This window comes from Anabrus simplex, chromosome 2, assembly GCF_040414725.1.
Source record: "Anabrus simplex isolate iqAnaSimp1 chromosome 2, ASM4041472v1, whole genome shotgun sequence".
In the NCBI taxonomy this organism is placed as follows: Eukaryota; Metazoa; Arthropoda; class Insecta; order Orthoptera; family Tettigoniidae; genus Anabrus; species Anabrus simplex.
In genome coordinates, this window is record NC_090266.1 from 438401708 (window position 1) to 438429591 (window position 27884).

Genomic DNA, 27884 nt, shown 5'->3' on the forward strand with positions numbered 1-27884 from the left:
ACATTGCGCCCGAACATGAAGTATATTTCTATTGCACTATTTTGTTTCAGGATTTATACTTCAAAAATAGACTTTCTTATGATAATATTAACGTAAACATAATTGATACTGATGAGTATAATTTAAAGGGCTATTATTAAAATAATTTAGAAGTTTTCTTCAGCAAATGTTGTAAATTATTTTTGTTTCTGATTTCTAAAGTGTGCCTGTCAGTCTCATTACGCCCGCTGGCGCAATGTGTGGAAATGGAATTGCATTCTGACATCAAGTGGTACGGATTGTTCTGGCGTAAATATTTGGAGATTATGGGAAACCACTTTGCAGGTAGATAACGCCCTAGGTGGTACGAAATGTCCTCAAAAATGAAGTGGTACGGAATGTCCGTGGTACGAAATGTCCGGACACCGAACGTACTAGGAAGTAGTAAAAAGAGCAATAAAAATCAGTAATAGATCTGAAGTGCTTTGTTCTTATGTTCTCGCATATAATGAAAGGCAAATAGAAAACAATTTCTGAATTTCAGCCCTAATGAGTGCGGGAAATGGCGATCCTGGGGTGGTCCAGATGTTCGTATAACCTTGCATAAGCCTGTATTCCTTTCTTTGTTCATTAATCTGCCTGAAATGACAGGTGACACAAGGATCCAAAATACTATAACAGATGTATAAATTAATACCCTACAGCAGTAATGAACAGAGTAATGAAATATAAATACAAAGGTAAAGAAATCGTTAATTACGGCGCGTTAAATGTGTTAACGGGAGGGTGAATGTAATTGTCTAAATATCGTGATGGATCCCTTCAGTGTTGTTAGTGCATGGGCATAGATGACAACTTAGCTGATTCTAAGTCTGTCGCAGAATTCGTCAAAGGACGTAATCGTGCCTCTGGCTCCGACTGTTAGTTCCACGACTTCAAGGTTCTTGAAGTGATATTTATTAAAGGAGGTAATCCACGGGTTGTATCTGTCTTTTTTTATTTTTATTCTTCTTCAATTTCTGACATTTTGCGAGCGAGTTGTTGTACATGATTAGGGAAAGTAGGTCAATTACTGCTCATAAACAGAAGTCTCTTGATGACCCACGAGTTTTGAGAACATGGGAGCCAAGATGGGCACACAGAAAAAGAAAAGTAGCACGCCCCAAAAGCGCGGAATATGTGGTAGGGAGTCAGGTCACAAACTCCTTGGGATTGCCACTTCCTGTCCTCACGTTCTGTGAACTAATGCATCATGCTATGCTTGCTACACAAAATACAACTTGTTCTTTACAATACGAAGGGTATTATGCTAGCTGTTCTAAAGCCCTCATCCACAAACCTGAGATCTAATAACTCCACCCTCCATTCAGAGTTATTTTTTGCTATGGGTTTTTTCTCGCATCGGCACAGACGCATCTTATGGTGACGATGGGATAGGACAGGGCTAGAATAGCGAAGAAAAACTAACCGTGGCCTTAATTAAGGTACAGCCCCAGCATCTTTCTGGAGTGAAAATAGGGCAAAACGGAGAACCTTCCTCGGAGCCGCCGATAGTGGGGTTCGAACCTACCACCGTCCGAGTGCAAGGTCACAGCTACGTGACTCAGACAGCGCGTAGCCAGCTCGTTCAGTTGTTCTGAATTCTGTTGTGGAGTTTAACTTAAGTATTCATCTACGAAGACGAGTATTTCCCTTAATAATAATAATAATAATAATAATAATAATAATAATAATAATAATAATAATAATAATAGGAACCGAGCGAGTTGGCTGCGTGATATAGGCAGCGTAGCTGTGAGCTCGCATCCGCGAGATAGTGGGTTCCAATTCATCGGCAGCCCTGAATATGGTTTGCCGTGCTTTTTCGATTTTGTCACAGGCAAATGCAGGGGCTGAACCTTATTCAAGGCCATGGCCGCTTCCTGTGCTTTCCTGACCCATCGTTTTGACGAAAAGTTAATGTTATTGATTTTACGCCCCACTGACTACTCTTACGGCATTCGGAGACGCCGAGGTGCCGGAATTTTCTCCCGCAGGATTTCTTTAACGTGCCAGTAAATCTACCGACACGAGGCTGACATATTTGAGCACCTTCAAATACCACCGGACTGAGCCAGGACCGAACCTGCCAAATTGGGCTCAGAGACCAGCGCTCTACCGTCTGAGCTATTCATCCCGGCTTTTGCCGAAAAAAAGACTAAGTATCAGGTGAAGAAGTTTCACTAATTTCGGTGTATGTGATTTGAACTGTTAGATTAACACTCAAAACTAAAGTGCGAAGACAAACACTCTTAAAAATTTTCGAAAATGATGGCTGTACCTATACTTCTTTATGGCAGCGAGACATAAGTGAATTAAAAGGAATTATAGGAATAAAAACAGGCATCTAAAATGAAATTTTTTAAATTAGTAAAAGAGTACAGCTTACAGTACACGTGGATACAGTATATTCTCACTTTCAGATAAATTCTTGTGAGCAAAACTTGAAGAACCGTGTACTGACGATGAAGGAAGACTGAATTCCAAAATTTTGTTTCAGCTACAGTCCTGGAGGAAGAAGAGATATTTGGTCGTCCTCTAAAGAGGCGGTCAGAGATCTGAGCCGGAATTGGCATAACAGCCTATCCATGAAAAGGACGGAAGTAATAATAATAATAATAATAATAATAATAATAATAATAATAATAATAATAATAATAATAATAATAATAATAATACCAACCAAACTCCATGGCGCTACAGACATGATAGGCCTTGGCCTACCAAGCGTCCGCGGCTCAGCCCAACGGGCTACGGATTACGAGGTGATAAATGGTCAGCGTGACGAATCCCCTCGCCCGTTATTCCTGTCTTTCTTGACCAAGACCGCTCACTCACCGTCAGATAGCTCCTCAGTTTTTCGCACGTAGCCTGAGTGGATCTCGAATAAACCCTCAGATCCAGGAGAAAATCCTCGGCCTAGCTGGGAATCAAACCCTGGGTCCCCGGGTAAGAGGCAGACTCGCTACCCTCTAGACCACGGGGCCGGTATATTAATAATTGTGAATGATCGTCATTGACGACAGTGTTCCCTATAATTTTTTCCAGAAATATGTTTTTTTTATATGTGCGTGATCGACTGACAGGGGTCAGTCCTATTTAGATATTCCTGTATGCCCACATACCACGCCGATATCTCGTCCTGTAAGCGAACGTACTTGTCCGGCCCCGCGGTGTAGGGGGCAACGCGATCTTCTGTCACCTGGCGGCCCCGGGTTCGATTCCCGGCCGGGTCAGGGGTTTTTAATTGTAAATGATTAATATCCCTGGCCTGGGGATTGTATGTTTGTGTCGTCACACTTCCGTAATTTCCAAATACACGCAGGTTCATAACATATGGTGCAAAGTAGGGGCAAAAGATGTTTCTAGGTCAACGCCCCGAATAAAAAAATAAAAAAATAAGCGTGCGTAGAGGCGCGCGCCCAACCAACTGCGCCGTACAACCCGGCTGGTTCTCCTTATTATCAAACGCTTAAGGAAATTAAGGGGGTGAAAGAATACGAGCGATTAGTGGGGGAGGTGGTTATTTGCGTTCATTTCGTCCATACGTCGAGACGTACAGTGTTTTCAGTGCGTTAAATCCAACTGAAACAAGCTATGCCTGTAAGACATTATAAACAGGCAGTGTGTTACAGGTAACAAATGGCTCAGACAGTCATGGGCTACCATTTATAGGACTCATTTATATGAATCATGGCGCTCTTACAGTCAGATGAAATTTTATAGCGTAATGTGTCCAGTCGTGTATTTTCGGTAGCTTATAAAAGTTTCCAGTGTATTATTATTTTACTGTATCGCTAGTACTGACGTCTTCCATTGGTAACCTATTTTTAAGGTTATTTCTAAAGTGCTCCATAGTTCCTAACTGAAGGCTGTAAAACAAAAGAACTAAAAAATAAAATTTCTCTGAGGCAAACGAAATTGCTTGCAAATAGAGCCTTTAACGTTTGAAAAACGAGCAAGTAGAGAATGACTATGGTAAATCAGCTAGCCCCATGAGATTGGTATCCATGGTAGGACGAGTGGGTGAGCCGGGTTGGGCGTTGAGGAACAAGTGTCGGGCGCGGCGAGTAGTTAACCTTGCTGCGAGCCACAGACAACGGTACCGTCGCGTCTCCACTAGGACCACCTTCGCCTAATATGGGTTTACAGGGACCGTCGATATGTTTACACGTGGCAGGGCCATTTTCAAAGATGATACTTGCCCATTTCTGTGTTATGTAGAACACACGATTGAGAAAATAAAGGAGAAATTTCGTAAAGAGGAAATCGAAACCCTAGAGTTTGTTGATAATATTGTCCGACTGCTTGATCAGCGTTGAGGCCTTCGATTCAGAGAGTCCCGGGTTCGATTGCCGGCCGGGTCTGGCATTTTAATCGCGTTTGTTTAATACTTTAAGCTCGGAAACTGGGTGCTTGTGGCTGTCCCAACATTCTCCTCTTTATATCCACACAGTACAACACACCACACTACCAACCACCACAGAAACACGCAAGAATGATTAAATCCCTCCACATAGGGCTGGCGTCATGTAGGGCATTCTGCCGTAAAACAGGGCCAAATCCACGCGCGGGTCTGTGTGTGTGTGTGTGTGTGTGACACATTTAGCACCCGCGACCACAGAGGTGTGGGGTAAAGCGGTAGAAAAATAAGAATAAGAAGGAGACCTTACTGATGATGAGAATAGGTGTATTGTTTTATCGGAGTCTGCAAAGAATTTGGAATTATTAAATGTTATGACTACAAAGTTTGAACATATAAAACCAAAGTAATAATGAGCCTTTGCTGGTGAGACTTAGTGTTTACAGTGCACTATGTCTTCTGGTGTGGGCTAGAACAAATTTGTTACTTTCATTAACCTGTCTCAGTCTCATCCTGGGCTTTGACAATGTGAAAGTAACTGAGGTATGAGCGATGCTAGTAATGCCATTCCTTATGCAGCCAGTCCCTGTTATAAACTGTGTGAAAATGTCGCTCATTCGGTCGGTTGGTGCATGCATTTCACTGAGTTCGGCAAACTGATATGTAACAGCAACTTCTGGCTCAGTGAGGAAAGCAGTGGGAAACTACCTCACTCCTCATTTCCCTTCTACGCCTCTTCAGTGACGCCTAGGCCGTCTATGACAGCTGATGGCGGAGCTGTTGAGTATCAAACCAGCCTCAGGCTGAATACTAAACAAAAAAGGTAATAATGTGATTGGAATCAGATGATGTCAGGTTACGAAAGTTTGAAAGACGTGGATGAATTTTGCTACTACTGATGTAAAAATGACCTGTAAAACCAGAAACAAGGAGGTTATCATGATGGTATTATTAACAAGAGAAAATTCATTTTTCATTTCCTGAAGTATGCGAGAATAATTTAAATCTCCAGAGCTGCTCTGGTTCTGAACACTTTGTGAAAATCGACTAATAGAATGAAGAAAGTACCCAACTAACACTGTTGACTGTCTGGAGGAAAATCACACATCCATTGAAGAGAACGAAGTAGGAAAGTTCAACAAATTGTTATCACTCTAGAATAGAACTAAGGCGCAGTATTATTCGTATATTCAAAATTCGAATGCCGCTGATGGCAGCTAACCTCAATGAGGCTATCTCTGCTATCACGGGCTCCACAATAGTACATTTACTTTACAACTTTTACAATCACATACGCGGCTGAATTTTAGATACGTTCTAAGCTCCCAATATGAATCATCATCATCATTATCATCATCATCAACAACAACATCAACAGTAATGATAATAATTATAATGCAAGATATACTAGTAGGAATGTCAAAAAGAGCGATTTTCTTGTATGGGGTAATTAAAAAGAGTAGTAGTTCCAATTGAGTCGTCCACTTGCAAACCCTGCTAAACGAATTTCTTTCCAATTTGATTTATTGATACAAATAGAAAGCTCTCAGCGCCCCCTACATGGTCGGGAATTTTCCACTTGCAAACGCCGATAAAATACCTTTTAAATGGCCAAAAGAAAGTTCCGCCAACTTGCAAAACTTGCTAAAAGTGAGATGGATGCAGATGCAAAACTTGCTAAAAATATACACTTGCAGAACCTGCTAAATTGCATAAGCAGCATGGCCACTCGTTAGGATACATATGCAAAACCTGCTATTTTTTCATGTTAATACAGTCATAATATCACATAAAGCATACCTAGATTAATATCGTGAAAAAAACATGCTTAAGTTATAAATCTGGAACAAGTATGTATTGCTTGAGACTGGAGCACTGGTCAGACACCTTGAAGGAAACCGGACAGTTTCGAATAGCTAAGAAACATATCATAACGAAGAATAAATGTAAGATTCTTTGCCTCGTTCAAGGAAAATCGTTTTATAAGTTCAATCTGGAAAGCCGAAGAGCTTAAATAAAAGAGGGAAGTCTGTTCGGAACAAACTTCTTCCTAATTCCATTTCCAAGGGCGTCTCTTGGAGAGCCAAAAATTGAATGACGTCAAAACATTTCTCAAGAAACACTACGGAGACAAATGGGAGGAGTTGCAACAACAACTCAAGTTCTTTTTGTGCATTTTCAAGGAACAGGACCGCCTCCTTCGCAATGAAGATCAAGAGAACGGAAAGGTGATTTACGCTGAACAACTCAAGTTCTTGGACATTGCCAGTTTGTTTTTAAAATGAAGATTCGACTTTTACACTAACGAATGTTCTCGAATTCATAACATTTGCAGATTTTAACTACCTCTGTGTGATGTCTTTCTTTTCGTATCTTTTGCTACGATTTTTTAGTTAATATCATGATTGTAAAAGTTTTGCGTTGTTAAAAGCAATGATTGCCATTTTTATTTTCTATTTTGTAAATGATTTGTTAAATTTACAAGTCATCGTGATATCCGGACCATGAAAAGAGTTAATTTGGTTAGTTAGAATTTTCTTTTACTCTTTCTTGCAATCTTTATATTCCTTCCGAGTTCAGCTAAAGCAGGAGCTAAATTGTTTAATGTGTCCAGATGATTATACTGTAAGCTCAAGAGAAGAAGGGTTTATTTCAACATGGACAAACAAACTTGATATTGATATCAAATATCTTGTGATCATTTATCTGTATTTTTAAACACCAGGCTGATTTTCATTACCGCGAGTTTCAGAGAATGGCTGAACTGATTGACATCGTAAAGCATTCTGATGAAAGCTCTTGGCCTGTAGATTTGCAGAGTGTCTTTAAAAGCATAAGAATGTCTTGCCGTATATTTATTATTTGTATTATTATTATTATTATTATTATTATTATTATTATTATTATTATTATTATTGTTGTTGTTACGGGGTTACCCGTGGAATGCAGAGGTGAAAGAAGGTGCGGGCTGGAATGGGTCTAACTACAAAGCAGAGATATTGATTAAAATTGCACTAAAGGTTATATTTTCAACAACAGCAAAACGTAACAAGTTTCGCATAAAACTTCAGATTTTAACCAATAACAACAAGTTAAATCAGGTACAAGACCAGGAAAGCCAAGATTTAGAGACAATTAAACAATCTGGGCCACAAGTCCTAATTTTTACAATTTCTGAACTCTCAGCTCACAACCACATGTTACCAAACGGCAGAAAACCCCTAATTACATGGAACACTTGCTCCCACCTAGCAATGTCAAGCCTCCTAGAGGCACATATCCAAATACAAGAAAGAGCAGACCCGCTCTCAATGTTCTGAGTCTATCAAAGGCCACAACGGACTTTACTATTCACTGCTCTCAAGGCACACTTACAAAGAAACGGGGGTATCTTGTACCCAACCTAATGGCTTTAGTAGAAAAATAATAGGTTAAGTTAATGGCCTAAAATGCAAAACTGAATGGAGGCGTGGATCTGCATTCCTACATGAAACTTCTTAAAACCTAAGAGGCACTAGGCCGATGAAACAGGGGCTATTCCCAAACTATGGAGGTGACTCGTATACAGAATAAATTTAACACATTAAGGAAGAGTAGAAGAACGGTTACGAAAACGTAGTCACCTCAAATTCAAAATGAAGGGGAGCTCGAGAGGGTAAAGCACTCTCTATCCCTGATTTACAGTTAAAGATATATGAAGTTTTACAAAAGTGACGGCAATTTACATGTTTGAAGATAGGTTGCATAATAAAGGTTTCGGACCTTCCCCGCGGATTAAACTGCTGAGCTAGCAAGAAATAAAGATGTTAAGCGGCCATTACCTTGTTGAAGAGCTGCTGCCGGATGAAAGAGGCGCTTCCCGCCTCCTGCTACCCTTCCATACATTATGCTAGAGGTAGTTCGAGTCGCCGAGAGACAAGAAAATCAGCAGTTTTTATACCCTCGTGGAAGATTCGAGTTCTTTCATGAATAATTAAGCCACACCCTCTTTCTTTATTGGTCCGTCTTGAAAATACACTCGGAGAAGAAATACATGATTGGTCAAAAATTAATTACAGAAAATCTAGGTTGGCTCAATTCAAAACTGGCGGAAAGAAAAGATTAATATTGCCAACCCACAAATGAAAGAACGAAATTTAGTAAAGAACAAACTTATGAATACAAAATTTCTTCAAATAAAGTTCTTCCACTTTGCACCAGGGTGCATGGTCATAGGTTTTTAGTAGAGACATCTACAAGAGAATGTCCACACTTCTTGATCAATAGAAACAAAACAAACTGAACTCCACACAGTACTGACAACTTCGTAATCACAAAATTTACGGTAGTGACATCTTCTGAGAAAACTTATGGGTTGATACAGTTGTTAAAGTTCAGAGTTTCTCCTGTAGAGGAGTACCTTAAGGCGGAAATTCAAATGTGCGGCGTAGAGGTGTACCAGCCGGTACAATTATTATTATTATTATTATTATTATTATTATTATTATTATTATTATTATTATTATTATTATTATTATTATTATTATTGTTATTATTATTTTGTACACACAACTCATCACTCCATGTAAAAAGTGTAAAATAGAACATTTGTATCAAATTCTCTCTCACATTTTTCACCCAAGGATTTCATCTTCATGGTGGGAACGCTATATTCAGTTTGTCAAAACGAAATGATTAGTGACTGGTACTTCTGAATGTCGTAACTAAGAGTGCAAAAGGTTTTGGGAAATCGTTACTTATAGGGTCGTACCGTAGGCTGTTTCAGTGGTCATGACCTTGTTTTTAAGTGCTGAACTTACTGACTTCGTGAGATCTATGTTCGATAAATTTCCAAGTTCTCCAAAGATATTTACGAAAAGTCTAGGCAAACAACTGGTAGGTAATATGCCACCTGGGCGACAGCCCTAAATGCACATCTTTGATGACTGGCGATGATGGAAGAACACCCCAAATTCAACTGTTATTCGGGCTGTAATTTGAGGTTCGTTGCACAATAGGTAGCAAAGACGGAAGGGAGTTTGTATCAAACTACATCCTACACTGCTTAAAAGAGAACACTTTATGTCAGCTGCAATACAGTATTTATCTGAGATTTAGGATTTTTGGTCTGCTCATGTCTTTAGAATATGACGCTGAAACTTGGAGAAACTTTTGTTGAGTACATGTGAACCCGAAGTAAGATAATATTCGGAATTACTGCTGCAGGAACCATATCTGATTTGCAGCCTCTTTTCTTACTCGGATCTCGGAGATGTTTGAACGTGAAACTTGTATTTCATAAATTTGATTTACAAGCAAAACAATTAGGTCAGTTTTTGAGTTGTTGAAATTTTCTCACTGCCCTATTTGAAATTTTCCGCTCCATTCACTGGTGGTATCCATGGACTTGTTCGAGATCATTTTGATTACTGAATTGTCTAATTTGAATTTTCTTGCCGAGTCTGAAGAGAGAAATTTCATTCAGCTAAAATACATTAATTCCAGTCCCGTGGTGTAGGGGTAGCGTGCCTATCTCTTACCCGGAGGCCTCGAATTCATTTCCGGCCAAATCAGGGATTTTTACATGGACTTGAGGGTTGGTTTGAGGTCCACTCACCTTACGCGATTACAGTTGAGTAGCTATCTGACACATCATAATCTGCAGGTCTTCGGACTGAGCAGCAGTCGCTTGGTAGGCCAAGACCCGTCAAGGCTGTTGTATCGTGGGGCTTGGTTTGGTTTAGAATCCTTTAATACTATTTCAGCTACTCATCTCTATTCTAGATACTCTAACAAACAAACCCATTGCGTAATTTTAAAGATAAATATTCTTATTCTTAGAGCAGGCATTGGCAGAATACGATTGAAAAGTTTCAAATATATTTTTCGCAGAAGTAATATTTTTGACTCAGTGCGTTTTGCTCTGAAACCGTGATAGGCCTATATCGTTTGTCGTAATTCAGACGGTAGATTGATCAGACATCTGCAGTTGTACATTTGAATCCGGAGGTCTATGATTCAAATTACAGCCCGAATAACAGTTGAATTTGGGGTGTTCTTCCATCATCGCCAGTCATCAAAGATGTGCATTTAGGGCTGTCGCCCAGGTGGCATATTACCTACCAGTTGTTTGCCTAGACTTTTCGTAAATATCTTTGGAGAACTTGGAAATTTATCGAACATTTCCATTGATAAATTATTCCAGTCCCTTACTCCTCGCCCTATAAATGAATATTTGCCCCAATTGTCCTCCTGAATTTCAAATTTATCTTCATATTATGAACTTTCCTAGTTTTAAAAACTCCGCTCAAGCTTATTCGTCTACTAATGTCATTCACTGACAGCTCGGAACTTACCACATAGTCGAGCATCTCGTCTCCTTACTCCCAAGTCTTCCCAGTCCAGAGGTTGCAACATTTTCGTAACACTTTGTCGGAAATCACCCAGAACAAATCTTGCTGCTTTCCTTTGGAACTTTTCAAGTGCTCAACACAATTAGTACTTGTGTGGGTTTACGCCTTCTCTTTTACTACATCGCCGGGCTGAGGGGCTCAGACAGTTGAGGTGCTGGCCTTCTGACCCCAACTTGTCACGATCGATCCTGGCTCATTCCGGTGGTATTTGAAGGTGCTCAAATACGTCAGCATCGTGTCGGTAGTTTTACTGGCACGTAAAAGAACTCCTACGGGAATAAATTCCGGCACCACGGCGTCTCCGAAAACCGCAAAAGTAGTTAATGGGACGTAAATCAAATAACATCACATTATTCGATTTCCTTTATATCCTTGCTACAATCCCTAAATACCCTCATGACCATGTGAAGAGGTCTGTAATATTTTTTTACAAACTCGTTAATGTGATTACCCCAGTGAAGATCATTCCTTATATTAACACCTATGTACTTACAGTGATCCCTATGGCGTACTATCACTCCAGTAACACAGTAATTAAAACTGAGTGGCCTTTCCCTCATGGTGAAACTTACAGCCTGACTTTTCACCCCGTTTACTATTATACCATTGTCCATCTCGCAATATTTTCTAGGTCTGTTTGTTGTCGATCACAATCCTGTAACTTATTTACTACTCTATACAGTATAACATCATCTGCAAATAACTTTATCGGTGATTTCAGTTCCTTACTCCTATCATATATAAAGTATATATATATATGGTTCATGTTTGTGGGTTACTGTAGTCACGTCCTAGTTCGTGAACCATGGGCAACGGCTGAGTGGCCTAGTAAGTGGTCCTGAGAGTCGGGATACCAGTTGCTATGGAATGGGAGTGGGCATCTTGGACATATTCCGAGTCGTGGCCCTCCTTGTGCTCAGGCGGCTAGGACTATACAATTCACCGGTGGTCCATAACCCGTTAGAGGAGAGATCCTCACTTGGACTATGTGCAAGTAGGGCAGCATCCTGCTTCATGAATTTACCGAGCTCAGAACACTTTAAGCAAGCCTCGGACCTATGGGAGTAATGGAGTCCCACTCCCATTTGACAGGCGAGGGACTCCTTGGAAACAACTTGGCGAACGAAATGGAATTCGATGGGGAGCTATCAATATTAATGGGGCTTATGGAAGAAAGAAGGTAGAACTGGCTGAGTCAGCAAAGATGCATCTGGATGTGCTAGGAGTAAGTGATATTCGGGTAAGGGGAGATAATGAGGAAGAGATAGGAGATTATAAAGTGTACTTGACGGGTGTTAGAAAGGGAAGGGCAGAGTCTGGGGTAGGGCTCTTTATCAGGAATACCATTGCACGCAACATAGTTTCTGTTAGGCACGTAAATGAGCGAATGATGTGGGTAGATTTGTCAGTGGGAGGAATTAGGACAAGAATTGTGTCCGTGTATTCACCATGTTAGGGTGCAGATGAGGATGAAGTTGACAAGTTTTATGAAGCATTGAGTCACATCGTGGTCAGGGTCAGCAGCAAGGATAGAATAGTGCTAATGGGCGATTTCAATGCGAGAGTTGGGAATAGAACTGAAGGATACGAAAGGGTGATTGGTAAATGTGGGGAAGATATGGAAGCTAATGGGAATGGGATGCGTTTGCTGGACTTCTGTGCTAGTATGGGTTTAGCTGTTACGAATACATTCTTCAAGCATAAGGCTATTCACTGCTACACATGGGAGGCTAGGGGTACCAGATCCATAATAGACTATATCTTAACAGACTACGAATTCAGGAAAACTGTTAGGAATGTACGAGTTTTTCGCGGATTTTTCGATGATACAGACCACTATCTGATCTGTAGTGAACTAAGTATCTCTGGGCCTAGGGTAGAGAAAGTGAAATCTGTCTGCAAACGAATAAGGGTAGAAAGTCTCCAGGACGAGGAAATTAGACAGAAGTACATGGATATGATTAGTGAGGAGTTTCGAACAGTAGACAGTAAGCAGGTTCAGGATATAGAAAGTGAATGGGTGGCATACAGGGATGCTGTAATAGAAACAACAAGGGAATGCCTAGGAACAACTGTGTGTAAAGATGGGAAAGGGCGAACATCTTGGTGGAATGATGAAGTGAGAGCAGCCTGTAAACGTAAAAAGAAGGCTTATCAGAAATGGCTCCAAACAAGGGCCAAGGCAGACAGGGATTGGTACGGAGATGAAAGAAACGGAGCGAAACAAATAGTTGTTAAAACCAAAAAGAAGTCATGGGAAGATTTTGGTAATAACCTGGAAAGGCTAGGTCAAGCAGCAGGGAAACCTTTCTGGACAGTAATAAAGAATCTTAGGAAGGGAGGGAAAAAGGAAATGAACAGTGTTTTTAGTAATTCAGGTGAACTCATAATAGATCCCAGGGAGTCACTGGAGAGGTGGAGGGAATATTTTGAACATCTTCTCAATGTAAAAGGAAATCATCCTGGTGGTGTTGCGAACAGCCAAGCTCATGGGGAGGAGGCAGAGGATGTTGGTGAAATTATGCTTGAGGAAGTGGAAATGATAGTAAATAAACTCCATTGTCATAAGGCAGCAGGAATAGATGAAATTAGACCTGAAATGGTGAAGTATAGTGGGAAGGCAGGGATGAAATGACTTCATAGAGTAGTAAAATTAGCGTGGAGTGTTGATAAGGTACCTTGAGATTGGACAAAAGCAGTAATTGCACCTATCTATAAGCAAGGGAACAGGAAGGATTGCAACAACTGTCGAGGTATCTCATTGATTAGTATACCAGGCAAAGTATTCACTGGCATCCTGGAAGGGAGGGTGCGATCAGTCGTTGAGAGGAAGTTGGATGAAAACCAGTGTGGTTTCAGGCCACAGAGAGGCTGTCAGGATCAGATTTTCAGTATGCGCCAGGTAATTGAAAAATGTCCGACTCGTTGGCTGAATGGTCAGCGTACTGGCCTTCGGTTCAGAGGGTCCCGGGTTCGATTCCCGGCCGGGTCGGGGATTTTAACCTTAATTGGTTAATTCCAATAGCCCGGGGCCTGGGTGTTTGTGCTGTCTCTAATATTCCTGCAACTCACACACCACACATAACACTATCCTCCACCACAATAACACGCAGTTACCTACACATGGCAGATGCCGCCCACCCTCATCGGAGGGTCTGCCTTGCAAGGGCTGCACTCGGCTAGAAATAGCCACACGAAATTATAATTATTATTGAAAAATGCTACGAGAGGAATAGGCAGTTGTGTTTATGTTTCGTAGATCTAGAGAAAGCATATGACTGGGTACCAAGGGAAAAGATGTTCGCCATACTGGGGGACTATGGAATTAAAGGTAGATTATTAAAATCAATCAAAAGCATTTATGTTGACAATTAGGCTTCAGTGAGAATTGATGGTAGAATGAGTTCATGGTTCAGGGTACTTACAGGAGTTAGACAAGGCTGCAATCTTTCACCTTTGCTGTTCGTAGTTTACATGGTTCATCTGCTGAAAGGCATAAAATGACAGGGAGGGATTCAGTTAGGTGGAAATGTAGTAAGCAGTTTGGCCTATGCTGACGACTTGGTCTTAATGGCAGACTGTGCCGAAAGCCTGCAGTCTAATATCTTGGAACTTGAAAATAGGTGCAATGAGTATGGTATGAAAATTAGCCCCTCGAAGACTAAGTTGATGTCAGTAGGTAAGAAATTCAACAGAATTGAATGTCAGATTGGTGATACAAAGCTAGAACAGGTCGATAATTTCAAGTATTTAGGTTGTGTGTTTTCCCAGGATGGTAATATAGTAAGTGAGATTGAATCAAGGTGTAGTAAAGCTAATGCAGTGAGCTCGCAGTTGCTATCAGCAGTATTCTGTAAGAAGGAAGTCGGCTCCCAGACGAAACTATCTTTACATCGGTCTGTTTTCAGACCAACTTTACTTTACGGGAACGAAAGCTGGGTGGACTCAGGATATTTTATTCATAAGTTATAAGTAACAGACATGAAAGTAGCGAGAATGATTGCTGGTACAAACAGGTGGGAACAATGGCGGGAGGGTACTCGGAATGAGGAGATAAAGGCTAATTTAGGAATGAACTCGATGGACGAAGCTGTACGCATAAACCGGCTTCGGTGGTGGGGTCATGTGAGGCGAATGGAGGAGGCTAGTTTACCTAGGAGAATAATGGACTCTGTTATGGAGGGTAAGAGAAGTAGAGGGAGACCAAGACGACGATGGTTAGACTCGGTTTCTAACGATTTAAAGATAAGAGGTATAGAACTAAATGAGGCCACAACACTAGTTGCAAATCGAGGATTGTGGCGACGTTTAGTAAATTCTCAGAGGCTTGCAGACTGAACGCTGAAAGGCATAACAGTCTATAATGATAATGTATGTATGTATGTATGTATATATATATATAAGAAAACATAAATATACAGTAATACTGCCCTGTTGGGACCCCCATTTAATCATTTCAGGATCAGATAACATTTCACCTACTCTAATTCTCTGAGTTCTGTTCTCTAGAAATGTAGCCACCCGTTCAACTACTCTTCGTCTAGTCCAGTAGCACTCATTTTCGTCAATAATCGCCCATGATCTACCCTATAAAAAGCGATACAGTAGCGATACAGCCCATTTGACCTCCTGAATCGCAAATATCTGCTTTATCTTGCTGGAATCCTGCAAGTTGAGCCTCACTGAAATAACCTTTCCTAAACCTGAACTGCCTTCTATTAAACCAGTTGGTAATTTCGCAAACGTGTCTAATAGAATCACATTGAATGCTTTCCCAGAGATTACAAACAACACATGTTAAGCTGACTCGCCTGAAATTTATCACCCTTTCCCTCGCACAGTGGGGGCTACTGTTGCAACTCTCCATTCATTTGGTATCACTTCTTCATCAGACAGTAATCAAAAAAGTATTTCAGATTTGGCACTGAATCCCAACCCATAGCCTTTAAAATGTACGCAGCTGCTTTCCTGGCTTTCAACATTTGTTTTACGAATTGCTTTACATCGCGTTGACAGAGATAGGTCTTATGGCGACTATGGGATAGGAAAGGGCTAGGACTGGGAAGGAAGCGGCCGTGGCCTTAAGTAAGGTATAGCCCCAGCAATGCCTGGTGTGAAAATGGGAAACCACGAAAAACGAAATTATCATAGGTGAATTTCAGTAATTCCAGTATTTGTCGCCTCCTCTACTTGGACATTATCATTTTATTCAACTACCTTTATGCACTGCTGACTGTGTACTTCTGCCTTCTGTAAGACCTCACAGATACACTTTCCTTTTTCATTGATTTGATCTCTGGAAATACTGAGGTATAACGGTGTTCCATGTAACAGCTTCTTCCACGATGCTTCGACAGTTATAATATGTAGTTGGATGTGTGTGTTGAGCCTCTCGGAGGCCAGTCGGACCAGCAGAGATTCCTCTACCATAAGTTATATTAACGCAGTACAGACTCATCAGTAACTTCGCTTATGTCAAACATATTTTGCTCAAACTAATGCTGACAACCTGTATGGCATTTTATCTGAGGATGGCATGGTAATAATGTCCAGATGTGTAATTAATATGTTTGTGTGTCGTATAATAGAAAGCCGAAATTTAGTGTCTTCCGCTGTTTTTAAAGCCAGGAAGTGATCATCTTACATTATCTTACCACTTTGAATCCTTTAAGCGTGTTTGGTTTTAGCTTATGCTGTTTTATTTATTCTCCATCAATTTTAGACAAATCTTTTGTGAAGCAAAGACAGCACGTTAATTGTACAGGGTAGAGTGGATGATCGCAAGATTAGAGGTATTTGAGAACTCATTATTTGACTTTCATGTTGTTTGTCTAGCCTGTGGACTGGTTGAGTAACACCGTTGGTAAAACACTTGTCCGCTTTGCTCAAGGTTACGATGTCAAATCTTGACCCAGTTGATTGGCATTTCAGTGTACTTAAATGCAAGAAAGCTGTGACAGGAAATAAACCCACGTGTCTGATGACGAGAGTGAGATTGGATAAAGTTGGAACTGGAAAAAAAGCGACCGTGGCATAAATTAAAGTACAGACTCAACATTTGTCTGGTGTGAAAATGGTAAGCCAAAGAAAACCATGCTATCTACCGGGCTGCTGGTAGTGGGGTTCGAACCCAATATTTACCGAACGCAGGCTCCTAGGCACGTAAGTCGTACCGCGCAGCCAACTCGCTCGGTGAGAGCATTATTATTATTATTATTATTATTATTATTATTATTATTATTATTATTATTATTATTATTATTGTGTGAATGTGTGGGTGGGGGTAGCTGTGATAGCTGAGTGATATCGTCATTCTTCTTCTGCTTATTATTGTATAAGTGTGTGGGTGGAGGTAGCTATGATAGCTGAGTGATATCGTCTTTGGTTTCTCGTCAAGGCGGCCACAATTCCGTATTTGGAAATTTTGAAATGGAATGTTTCGTCCCTGTGGTTTGGATTCCACGTAAAATTTGATTTACTGTATCTATGATCACGAGGTCAAGAAACACATGAAACTACAAGCTTGGTTTGGACTTTTTTTTTTACATCAAATTGTAAATCTGTTATTAATACTATGTTTATTCGTAGGCTAGTTTGACCGTACGATAATAACAAACATACATACGTGATTCAAATTTCCTGAAAACTAAATAAAACAACAACTGCTAAAATATGAATATGTTCTTACGGTTTGAAGTCGGATTGTGTTGTCTGTCCTTATTCCCCGTGGATAGGATGCGATCGTTGTAGTAAGAGAGTGCTACATGCAACTTGGCTACAGCTACGTTTATCTGACAAAATGTGTGACAAGTGTGACAACACACGCAATTAGCAGGAGTGAAAGTGGCGTTCTTCTCGTTTCCGCGTGCGACAAGTATCATGTCTCCAGAGGGGAAGGGAGAGAGATATTGCTTGCTAGCTTGCTTGCTTGATGCTGTTTTGCATGCGTGCCAGTTCTCGGGGCGTGCCACGGTTGGCCGGTTATAAGCTCGACACCCGTATTCAGCTGTGTTCGTGGCATTGCATTGGACCTGACGGTCGATGCACCGGAAAGTGGGGAGGAAATCAAGCGTTAAATGATCCTATTTTGCTATTCCCTTTCGTCGCTTGAAGAGGCTGTACGAAGTTATTTATCGATGTAGGCCTGTACAACGTTTCGCATTTCTCTTTGGTAGTAGTTCTTGTATGTTTTTTGGGGGATTTCCGTACTAATAGCTTATCGTTATCACATTAGTTAACCTCGGGAATTGTCTTAAAAAATAACATTTTATAACGGAGGTGATGAAGGGTAAAATAAATTTGGGAACAACAACTACTACTACTACGTAATAGTTTCACATTTCCAGCCAAGTACTGGGATGATACCTTTTGCAGTTCCCTTACCAGTTCTGTTTCAAAATGGCAGATAGGCCTGTACCTACTGTACATGCTAGGTCAAACACCAGACATTAGAGGTTTTCGGACAAATTTTACCCGCACGGTGGGAACGCGTTATAGTAAGAACAGTTCTGTGTGTTTGACGTGCTTTCAACTGCTATCGGTCTTAAGAGACACTGATCTGAAAAGGAGTTATTTAATGTAAATACTAACCGACCACATCGGAATCCGACCGTCCATAAACAATGGGCGCGAACATCTACCAACTGAACTACGCAGCCGGTCAATTTACTGTGTATTTCTGGCCCTTATGTTAGGCAAGAGCTTATTTATTCAATCATAAATTTGTAATCCTGTTGTAGTGTATGTATTACGGGACACAAACATTGGATGGCGCCTCCAGAGGAGCACTTCTCGAGAAAGCTAACAGCAGGAGGTCACTATACTTACACGCTTTTCTTCGCTGCACGTGTGTGCATAACGTCTTCCTCTCTCTTAACGTGACTGAATAAACAAACGTGACCTACAGTGGAATGCGAACACCGATGGTATGATGACTTGTAGTTGCCAATTTCCATACAAGGTGTTCAAACTTAAGGACAGTAATACTAATCCGTAGTGCTACACCGGCTGTTGGTACTCGGAGATGACATTAAATATTCACTGTGCAATGAGGAGATACCCCGCCGAGTCGGGGATTTTAACCTTAATTGGTTATTTCCACTGGCTCGGGGACGGGTTTTGTGTGTGTCGTCCTTAAATAGACAATAAAAGGAAAACAAGGAAAGAATGAGAAAAACAAGAAAACATTAGCAATTTAAAAGTAAATAAATAAATAAATAAATAAATAAATACTTTTAATTTGTAGAAGGCGTAAAGCGTTAATATTTCAATTACAGATACCCAAGATCGATCCATAGTAATGCAAGAGTTTTAATATTTCATGATGCAAGAGTTTTAATATTTCATGAACAGTCGACCACCACTTTCCTGGTCGACTGTGCTAATTTATTGTCCTCCATCATATTCCCCCCATTGGCGACTAGGCCAAAATGGGCACTTTACATATTGGCATTCTATGACCCACCTATCTTTACACTCTACGACTTCCAGAGTGTGGAACAACACACATGGGGATGCTAACCGGAACGGTAAATGCGTGCTTATCGAGCTCGATAGCTGCAGTCGCTAAGTGCGGCCAGTATCCAGTATTCGGGAGATAGTGTGTTCGAACTCCACTGCCGGCAGCCTTGAAGATAGTTTTCCGTGGTTTCCCATTTTCACACCAGGCAAATGCCGGGGCTGTACCCTAATTAAGGCCACGGCAGCTTCCTTCCCACTTCTAACCCTTTCCTGTCCCATCGTCGCCATAAGACCAATCTGTGTCAGTGCGACTTAAAGCAACTTGAATAAATAAATAAATAAATAAATAAATAAATAAATAAATAAATAAATAAATAAATAAATAAATAAATAGTGCGTGTTTGATGGTTTCTGTTCCACGCCAGGAAGCCGAAAAATGTAAACATGAAATTTCCACTTCTGGAGATGTGCATGGCTCTTTTATTTACTCAGTCTATACCAAAAATTAGCCGGTTAATTCCTCGCGGCTGATGCGAACGGTAACCACTCTTATCTCATGTAATGCCCAGGTTACAGATAGTGGAAGCCTTTACCTTCCACTCCTCCAAGGGCCTTCATGGCTCGTTTGGAGTAGGCTTTGCTTTTCAAACGAAGACTTCATGAGGCTTATGACCACATCATCATTCTTCTCCTCACTCATTCAAAGCAATGTCCGGCTCCATGTATAAATGGTTAGCGTGTTGGCATTTGGTCACAGGAGTCCCGGGTTCGATTCCCGGCAGGGTCGGGAATTTTAACCATTATTGGTTAATTTCGCTGGCGCGGGGGCTGGGTGTATGTGTCGTCTTCATCATCATGCCATCCTCTTCACGACGCGCAGGTCACCTACGGGGGTCAAATCAAAAGACCTGCACCTGGCGAGCCGAACATGTCCTGGGACACTCCCGGCACTAAAAGCCGTACGCCATTTCATTTTTCCAAGCAATTCTTGAAGATCTTGTCACAGCCCTGACCCAAACAATAAGCAATTACCTATTCACAAATTATACTTTCCACGTGTTGCATAGATGACCGAAGTAGTTTAGTCTCTTCTACAGATTATCTGGAAAAGGAAATCTCCCAGGTCACTCGGTTTTAAAAACTTATGCTGGTCGGATTTTACAGCCAACTGAGTGCGAAAACTTCAGACAGTAACTGCTTAATTTGTGCACTGGCCTGATTACCTCGATGTTCCTAGTCCTTAAAATGAGTGTTGGCAAATTGGTTGCCTTGTGGATATTTGATTAAAGCGTGATGGTGTAGAAATACAGTAATTATGTAATGAACATTCGTTCATTTTGCAAGTGTTACGCTTTGATAAGTGTATATTCTTCCTTATTGTCGTTGTTTGTTCTTTACCGTCGATGTTTTTATCCGTGTGTACTAGGCGTCCATTACAGCAGGTACTGCTAAGTCCTTGAGCACCATGCTCATGATTTGACACATAATGGACAGACGATCGGCAACTGTGGATATACAGTATATTACAATGATGAAAGAAAGGGGTGTTTTTTGGGTGCATTTCCTTTTAAAATTCCGGTGGTTCACTTGCTGATAGGAGAAAAGTGAGATAAACAAAAGTAGACCTTGGAGATTGCCCTCTTTTCGCTATATTTTTCATTTTTGCTTTACGTCGCACTGACACAGATAGGCCTTATGGCGACGATCAGATAGGAAAGGGATAAGAGTGGGAGGGAAGCGGCTGTGGCTTTATATAAGGTACAGTCCCAGTATTTGCCTGGTGTGAAAATGGTAATTGAAACAATAGAACTGGAGTTAAAACTAAATGCTTGATACTAAGACGGTTTATTATTCTTTTTCTACCTTTGTGGTAACATAAGTTAAAAAACTGTCCTTAACTGCTGAAATATCGAAAATTAATAATAATAATAATAATAATAATAATAATAATAATAATAATAATAATAATAATAATAATAATAATAATAATAATGGCAAACATATTTAGAGATTGCCTCCGTTCGGTTTATCATGCCTTAAGTATTATTGCATTATCATATGGCATATTTCTCGGTAGGCTGGAGCTGACTACAAATATATCATTTTAAGAGGCGGCTGGAAAACTGTTCCTTTGGTTTGGGATGCCGCTTCTGATTATCAATACTCGTGTTACAGTTGACAGGAAATACATTCACCGAATCGGACGTAATGCCATTTTTATATGTAATGTTTATATGCCCCTTTCTTTCTTTCTTTCTTTCTTTCTTTCTTTCTTTCTTTCTTAATCCATTTACCCTGCAGGGTTGGTTTTCCCCACGGACTCAGCGAGGGATCCCACATCTACCACCTCAAGGGCAGTGTCCAGCAGCGTGAAGCTCTGGTTGGGGATACAAATGGGGAAGAGGACCAGTACCTAGCCCAGGCGGCCTCATCTGCTATGCTGAACAGGGGCCTTGTGGGGGGAAGGTAGTGTCGGAAGGAAGATGGAAAGAAGCTGCCGTGGCCTTAAGTTAGGTACCATCCCGGCATTTGCCTGGAGAATAAGTGGGGACCACGGAAAACCGTTTCGAGGATGGCTGAGGTGGGAATCGTACCCCCTCATTTCACCTCCCGAGGCTGAGTGGACCGCGTTCCAGCCCTCGTACCACTTTTAAAATTCTGTGGTAGAGCCGGGAATCGAACCCGGACCTCCGGAGGGTGGCAGCTAATCACACAAACTACTACACCAAAAAAGCGGACGCCCTTTGTCATACGATTTAATTTCAGTAAGTTCAGTTTCAGGTTAAGATAAGACAGCCATCGGGATTGTTGATAGACTCTACAGTGAGGTAGAAAGACTAGAGGTGGATTAGCCTATTTCTTCATGTTTCAAATCAGTACAGTTTGAAAATAATTATAGGAGAATGGAGGAGGCTTGCGCCGTTTGAGCCTCCTTCTGCCTACGGCATACAAAGTAGCCTTTGGGTGAGTCACAATACCTAAGAGCAGCAACGGCATATACATTGTGGGTTAACACGGAATAACTTCACACAGGCTTTCCATGGCTGATACAAGCAACACCGAAGTAAAACAACGACCCGGTAAAGTTTGGGAGAATGGTTATTCGTTCCAGTGTTTGAAGTACGGTACGATAAAATATTCTTTGTTAAGTAATTTGTTTATGGATGGCACCACAGAATATACTTTTTTTTCTCGAGCGTGAAATATGACTTGTTTATATATACTTGATCCATGATTAATATTCATTTTGTGAAGTATTTCTTTGTTTGGTAATGCTCGTAATGTACTGTATAAATCACACACATTACTGATGCCCTTCTAGGAATAATTGAATTCATTAATAACATTTAATGAATTCCTCTTCTTCTTTCTTCTTCTTCCTGACCTTTTCCTAGTTTATTGGTGTCAGCACTTGTGAATTTGGCCGGGTTTTACGGCCGGATGTCCTTACCGATGCCGACGCCAACCCTATGTGCGTGTTTCTGTAGTTGTTGGTAATGTGAAATGTTGTATGTGTATGAAGAGAAGTATATAAAGACGAGCACAAACACCCGTTCCCCGAGCCATATGCAGTTAAAATCCCCAGCCGAGCTGTGAATCGAACACGGGGCCCTCTCAACCGGTGATCAGTACGGTGACCATTCAGCCAAGGAGCCGGACAATTAGATTTAGTTAATTAAATGAATTACATTTAATCAAATTAGATTATAAACAATGCTCGTAGAAACTACTAAAAACTTACATTTTTCATAATGTGCATCATACAATTTAAGTCAAAGATGGCTCTTGTACTGTACGTTTTGCGATTCGAGACTGAGAATACATTGCCCAGAACATCACACACACTCCTGGATTGTAGGCAACCCCGACAGTATGTTTCCAATGTAATATCTTGTAGTCTGACAAAGAGCGAGCGTCAGTCAGCATATTCCTGATATGCACTAATCTACTTTATGAACTTTGTGTGACTCATTATTATACGAAAGGAGGCAATTATCTCCTTGAATTGGATGCTGGGAATTTAAAGGTAATAGCATTATACTGGTTCATTTTCTGAAGAATTCATTTTCAGTGTACTGGTGCCATTCTGCTTTTGACATTAATTGTAAGAGTGTATAATCTTTTGTTCCAGTATTAAAGTACAGATAGTAAAAATGATGGTGCCTTTTTTGTGCAGGGACACACTGTATCGCATGGGTCTGTGGAACCTGGAACTTCTGGAGAAAGCTCATTGGCCATCGCTACCTAACAAGACATCACTATGTCTTGATAAAGGTCAAACTGAAGAAGACTGTCATAACTACATTAAGGTGTTGCTTACAAATGGGAAGAGACTTTTTACATGTGGCACTAATTCCTTTTCTCCTGTCTGCTCGTGGAGAGATGTAAGTACTGATGCTATGCTCTCCATGTACTCCTTGTTTATGAATGAGAGTTTTCTTTGCATTCATAATACTGCTGATTTTGAAGTATTTTCATTGTTATTCTATCAAATATCAACATGTGATTTGTAAAGAAATGTCCACATATTCCCTCAAGTTGTTAAGGTCTTTGATATACTGCATGCTGGCCAACGGATATGAGAGTTTTAAAAAGCCTTGTCCCATGGGTCGAATTCAACATAAAACTGTCAGTCTTATTGTTCCTAGATAACAGTCATGTAAAAACTCCAAGTTTTTTAAAATATGTGTTCTTTCTTTTGATGTATTGTATATTGATAGCTGTGTAAAAGAAAGTCAGTTATTGCACTAGTACGTTATTTTGTGTTGTGGTTATTACATGGGGCTTTAAGACTGAATAAACTATGGTGAATACATGATTTATTCATGTCCATTTCTCGTCAGGTATGGTAGTCGGAAAGTCTAGGAATGAGATTCCTACTTCTAGACAAGCACATGGCCCTGAAGTTCTTTAATTGTAAGCGGGAAGAGTCCTACGGAAATTTTTCGGTATATAGGCGGCTGGGTAAAAGTTGACAGGTTTGTCCTGAGGTTAAACAAATCCTTTACTTTCCCCTAGTCCATGGGTCTTCATGGCTTGAATGGAGATCTTTTCTTACTCAATAGTATTACTTCAGTAGACATGAATTCGATAGTTAACAGGCTAGGGTAAACTTGGATTTCTTACCCATATATTGGCATCTTCTAATAGTTACTCCTATTCAGATGTCCTGAGGCCAATAATTTAATAGTGTATCAATCATGATATATAATTGTATAATTTTGTATGAATGAATATGTGTTATTTTATTCATTTTTACTGTAGGAGATATAGAGACTAAGGTTACCTGTTCTGTGTCCTGGATGTTTGTAGTGTCTTTAGTAAATTGTAATTCATTTATGGCTGAGATTATGAAAATAATCCAGGTCTAGCAGCAAGGCTCCATCCCTATATTTGTCATAAAATGAGCATGAAAAAAGCTACAGAAATTCTACACTTAGTATGGAATTTCAAACGATTGTCTAAAGGATGCAGATCTCTTGCCTACTGCTCACACCTGTGACTTGCTGGCACTATATCTATATATATAAAATAACTTGTCCTGACTGACTGACTGACTGACTGACTGACTGACTCATCATCGCCGAGCCAAAACTACTGGACATAAAGAAATGAAATTTTGAGGATACATTTATATTACAATGTAGGTGCTCGCTAAGGGAGGATTTTTGGATATTCCGTCGCCAAGGGAGTGAAAAGGGGGGGGGGGGGTGAAATTTTGAAATGAGTGTATCTATATCTCAAAACTTTAAAAGTTTACAGATCTTATAATTGGTATTTAGAATCTCTTCTAAAAATAAAGAATTAAGTATTATTTGTTCTCGGAAAATCAAAATAGGAGGGGTGAAAAAGGGTGAAAAACTGGTTGAATGCTTTATGAGGATACTTATATCTCAGAAACTGAAGATATTACAGATCTGAAAATTTGTATTTGGGAGATCCTATAAAAATAAAGAAACGCGTAAAACTCTAAAAGTTTACAGATGTAAAAATTGGTATTTAGAATCTCCTTTAAAAATAAAGAAACAAGTATTATTTGTTTTCGGAAAATCCCAATAGGAGGGAAGAAAAAGGGTGAAGAAACGGTTGAATGCCCTTAATGAGGATATATCTCAGAAACTGAAGATATTACACACCAGAAAATGGGTATTTGGGATCTCATTTAAAAACAAAAAAACACGTATTTTTGTTTTTGTTTTTGGAAAATCCAATAATGGTGGTTAAATGGGAGTGACAAAATGGGGTGAATTTTTAGAAAGATTATAACTTCACTGTATCTCAGAAACGTAAAATGTTACAGACGTAAAAACTGGTATTTGGAATCTCCTATAAAAGTAAAGAAACATAGGTGATTTGTTTTTTGAAACTCCACTTAAGGGGAACTAAAAGAGGGGTGAAATTTTGAAATGAACAGTTCTACAGTATATCTCAAAAACTTAACATGTACGGCATTAAAAAATTGTATATTTTTTATCTCTACTAAAAATAAACATGTATTTTTTTTGTTTTCGGAAAAGAACACTTGGGTGAATGAAAAAGGGGTTGAATTCTTTTCATTACGATACTGATATCTCACAAACTGAAGATGTTGCAGACGTGAAGTTTGGTATTTGAAATCTCCTTTAAAATAAAGAAATACGTAGTTTTTGTTTTCGGAAATCCACTTAAAGAGGGGGGGGGGGGGAGGGAAATCGAAAAATTAGTTGAAATATTTGTATGAAGATATTATTGTCTCAAAAATGAAAGATTTTGCAGACGTGAACATTGATGTTTGGAATCTTTTTTAAAAGTAAAGAAACACGTATTCTTGGAAAATCCAATGAAGGGGGCGGAGGTGAAAGTATTGAAAAATTAATTGAATTAATTGTATGTGGATGCGTACATCTAATAAAAACTACAGTTGTTACAGACGTGAAAAATGGTATTTGTATCTCCTTTAAAAACAAAGAAAAACGCGTTTGGGGAAAGAAATATTGAAAAATGGGAGGAACTTTGCCGTAATCTCTCAGAAAACAAGTCAGATCGCGAATTCCGGCGGATTACGGTATATATAAAACGTTAATCAATCAATTATAAATTTCAATATAATACTGTAGCGAAGCACGGGTGTCTTGCTAGTTTCAGAATACGTGGTACACATCCTTACAGAGTGTGTGGACCTGGTCGATCTGCGCCGTAGTCTTAACCTTCCGAGTACAATCCCACTTATCTTGCGAGATGACGAGCAGTCAGCAGACCTCGTCATCCGCTTTATGAGGGATAGCGGTCTGTTTTCTCGTGTGTGATGATGTCCTTTGTCCTAGTGTTGTTTGTGTCAGTTGCGCTTTTATCCCATTGACTTCATTTTAGTGTGTGTTGCGCATTTTAATGTGTTATTTTAAGGTCTAACGTCAATTATGTGTTAATATCTGTACTATTGGGCAATGCCTTATTCCTTCGTTTTTCTGTATTTTCTCTTATTTTATTAGAAAATAAGGCATTGCATATTAGATCCACTGAATGTTTTAATCTCACCCTCATTTTTCTTCATATCCATTTTTTTAAACTCTCGTCAGTGGATACTTTTTTAAAATTTTAACTTCATATCTCATGTCGTTCATTTCGTTCCATTAGGGGCCGATGACCTTTGATGTTAGGCCCCTTAAAACAACAAGCATCATCATCATCATCATCATCATCATCATCAGTTTCAGAATATGGAGATGTAAACAGTTCTCTCCTAATAGTTACCATCTCACGACTATCACAACCTTATTATGAGAAGTTTTTGAAGTGATTTCATAGCTTTGTGATCATCAATCAATCAATCAATCAATCAATCAATCAATCAATCAATCAATCAATCAATCAATCAATCAATCAATCAATCAATCAATCAATCAATCAATCAATCAATCATCTGCATTTAGGGCTGTCACCAAGGTGGCATATTCCCTATTAGTTTTTATGTAGTCATTTCTTAAATGATTTCAAAGAATGTGGAAATTTATCAAAGTTTGCAACATTTTCTTAAAACTGTTCTTTTGTGGGAAATCACCCAGAACAAATCGTGCTGCTTTCCTTTGTATCTTTTCCAGTTCTCGTAGTAAATAATACTTGTGTGGATACCATACATTGGAACCATTCTCTGACTGGGGTCTTTGCAGAGACTTACATGCCCACTCCTTTACGTCCTTACTACAACCCCCAAATACTCTCATAACCATATGAAGAGATCTGTAATATTTATTTACAACCTTGTTTTTGTGATTTCCCCAATGAAGGTCTTTCCTTTTATTAACCCCTAAGTACTTAATTAAATTGATCCTCATGAGGTATATTCACACCATCAACACAGTAATTAAAACTCTGAGGACTTTTTCTCTTGGTGAAACTTAGAAACCTGACTTCTCATTCCTTTTATCATCATACCATTGTCTGCTGACCATCTCACAACAACATCCAGGTCCTTTTGCAGTCCCTTACAATTCATATTTACTATTGTATACAGTTTAACATCAACTTTAAAAAGCCTTATGTATGGTTCCAGCACACTGATATCATTTAAATACATAAGAAAACATAAAGTTCCAGTAATATTGCCCTGTGGGGGACCCCCCCCCCCAACTCTTAACTGTTAAAAGTAACACTCAAATAACACTTCACTTATT

The 27884-nt window shown here is 39.8% G+C and overlaps 1 protein-coding gene across 1 annotated transcript in view; it reads left to right on the forward strand.

Annotated features, from left to right (window-relative positions):
- Sema5c (Semaphorin 5c) overlaps window positions 1–27884 on the forward strand; it is a 545428-nt gene that overhangs the window by 454007 nt on the left and 63537 nt on the right. Inside the window, exon 4 of the mRNA XM_067140839.2 lies at window positions 23411–23618. Within this exon, the coding sequence (XP_066996940.2) occupies window positions 23411–23618 (208 nt within the window). The remainder of the gene's footprint in view (window positions 1–23410; window positions 23619–27884) is intronic.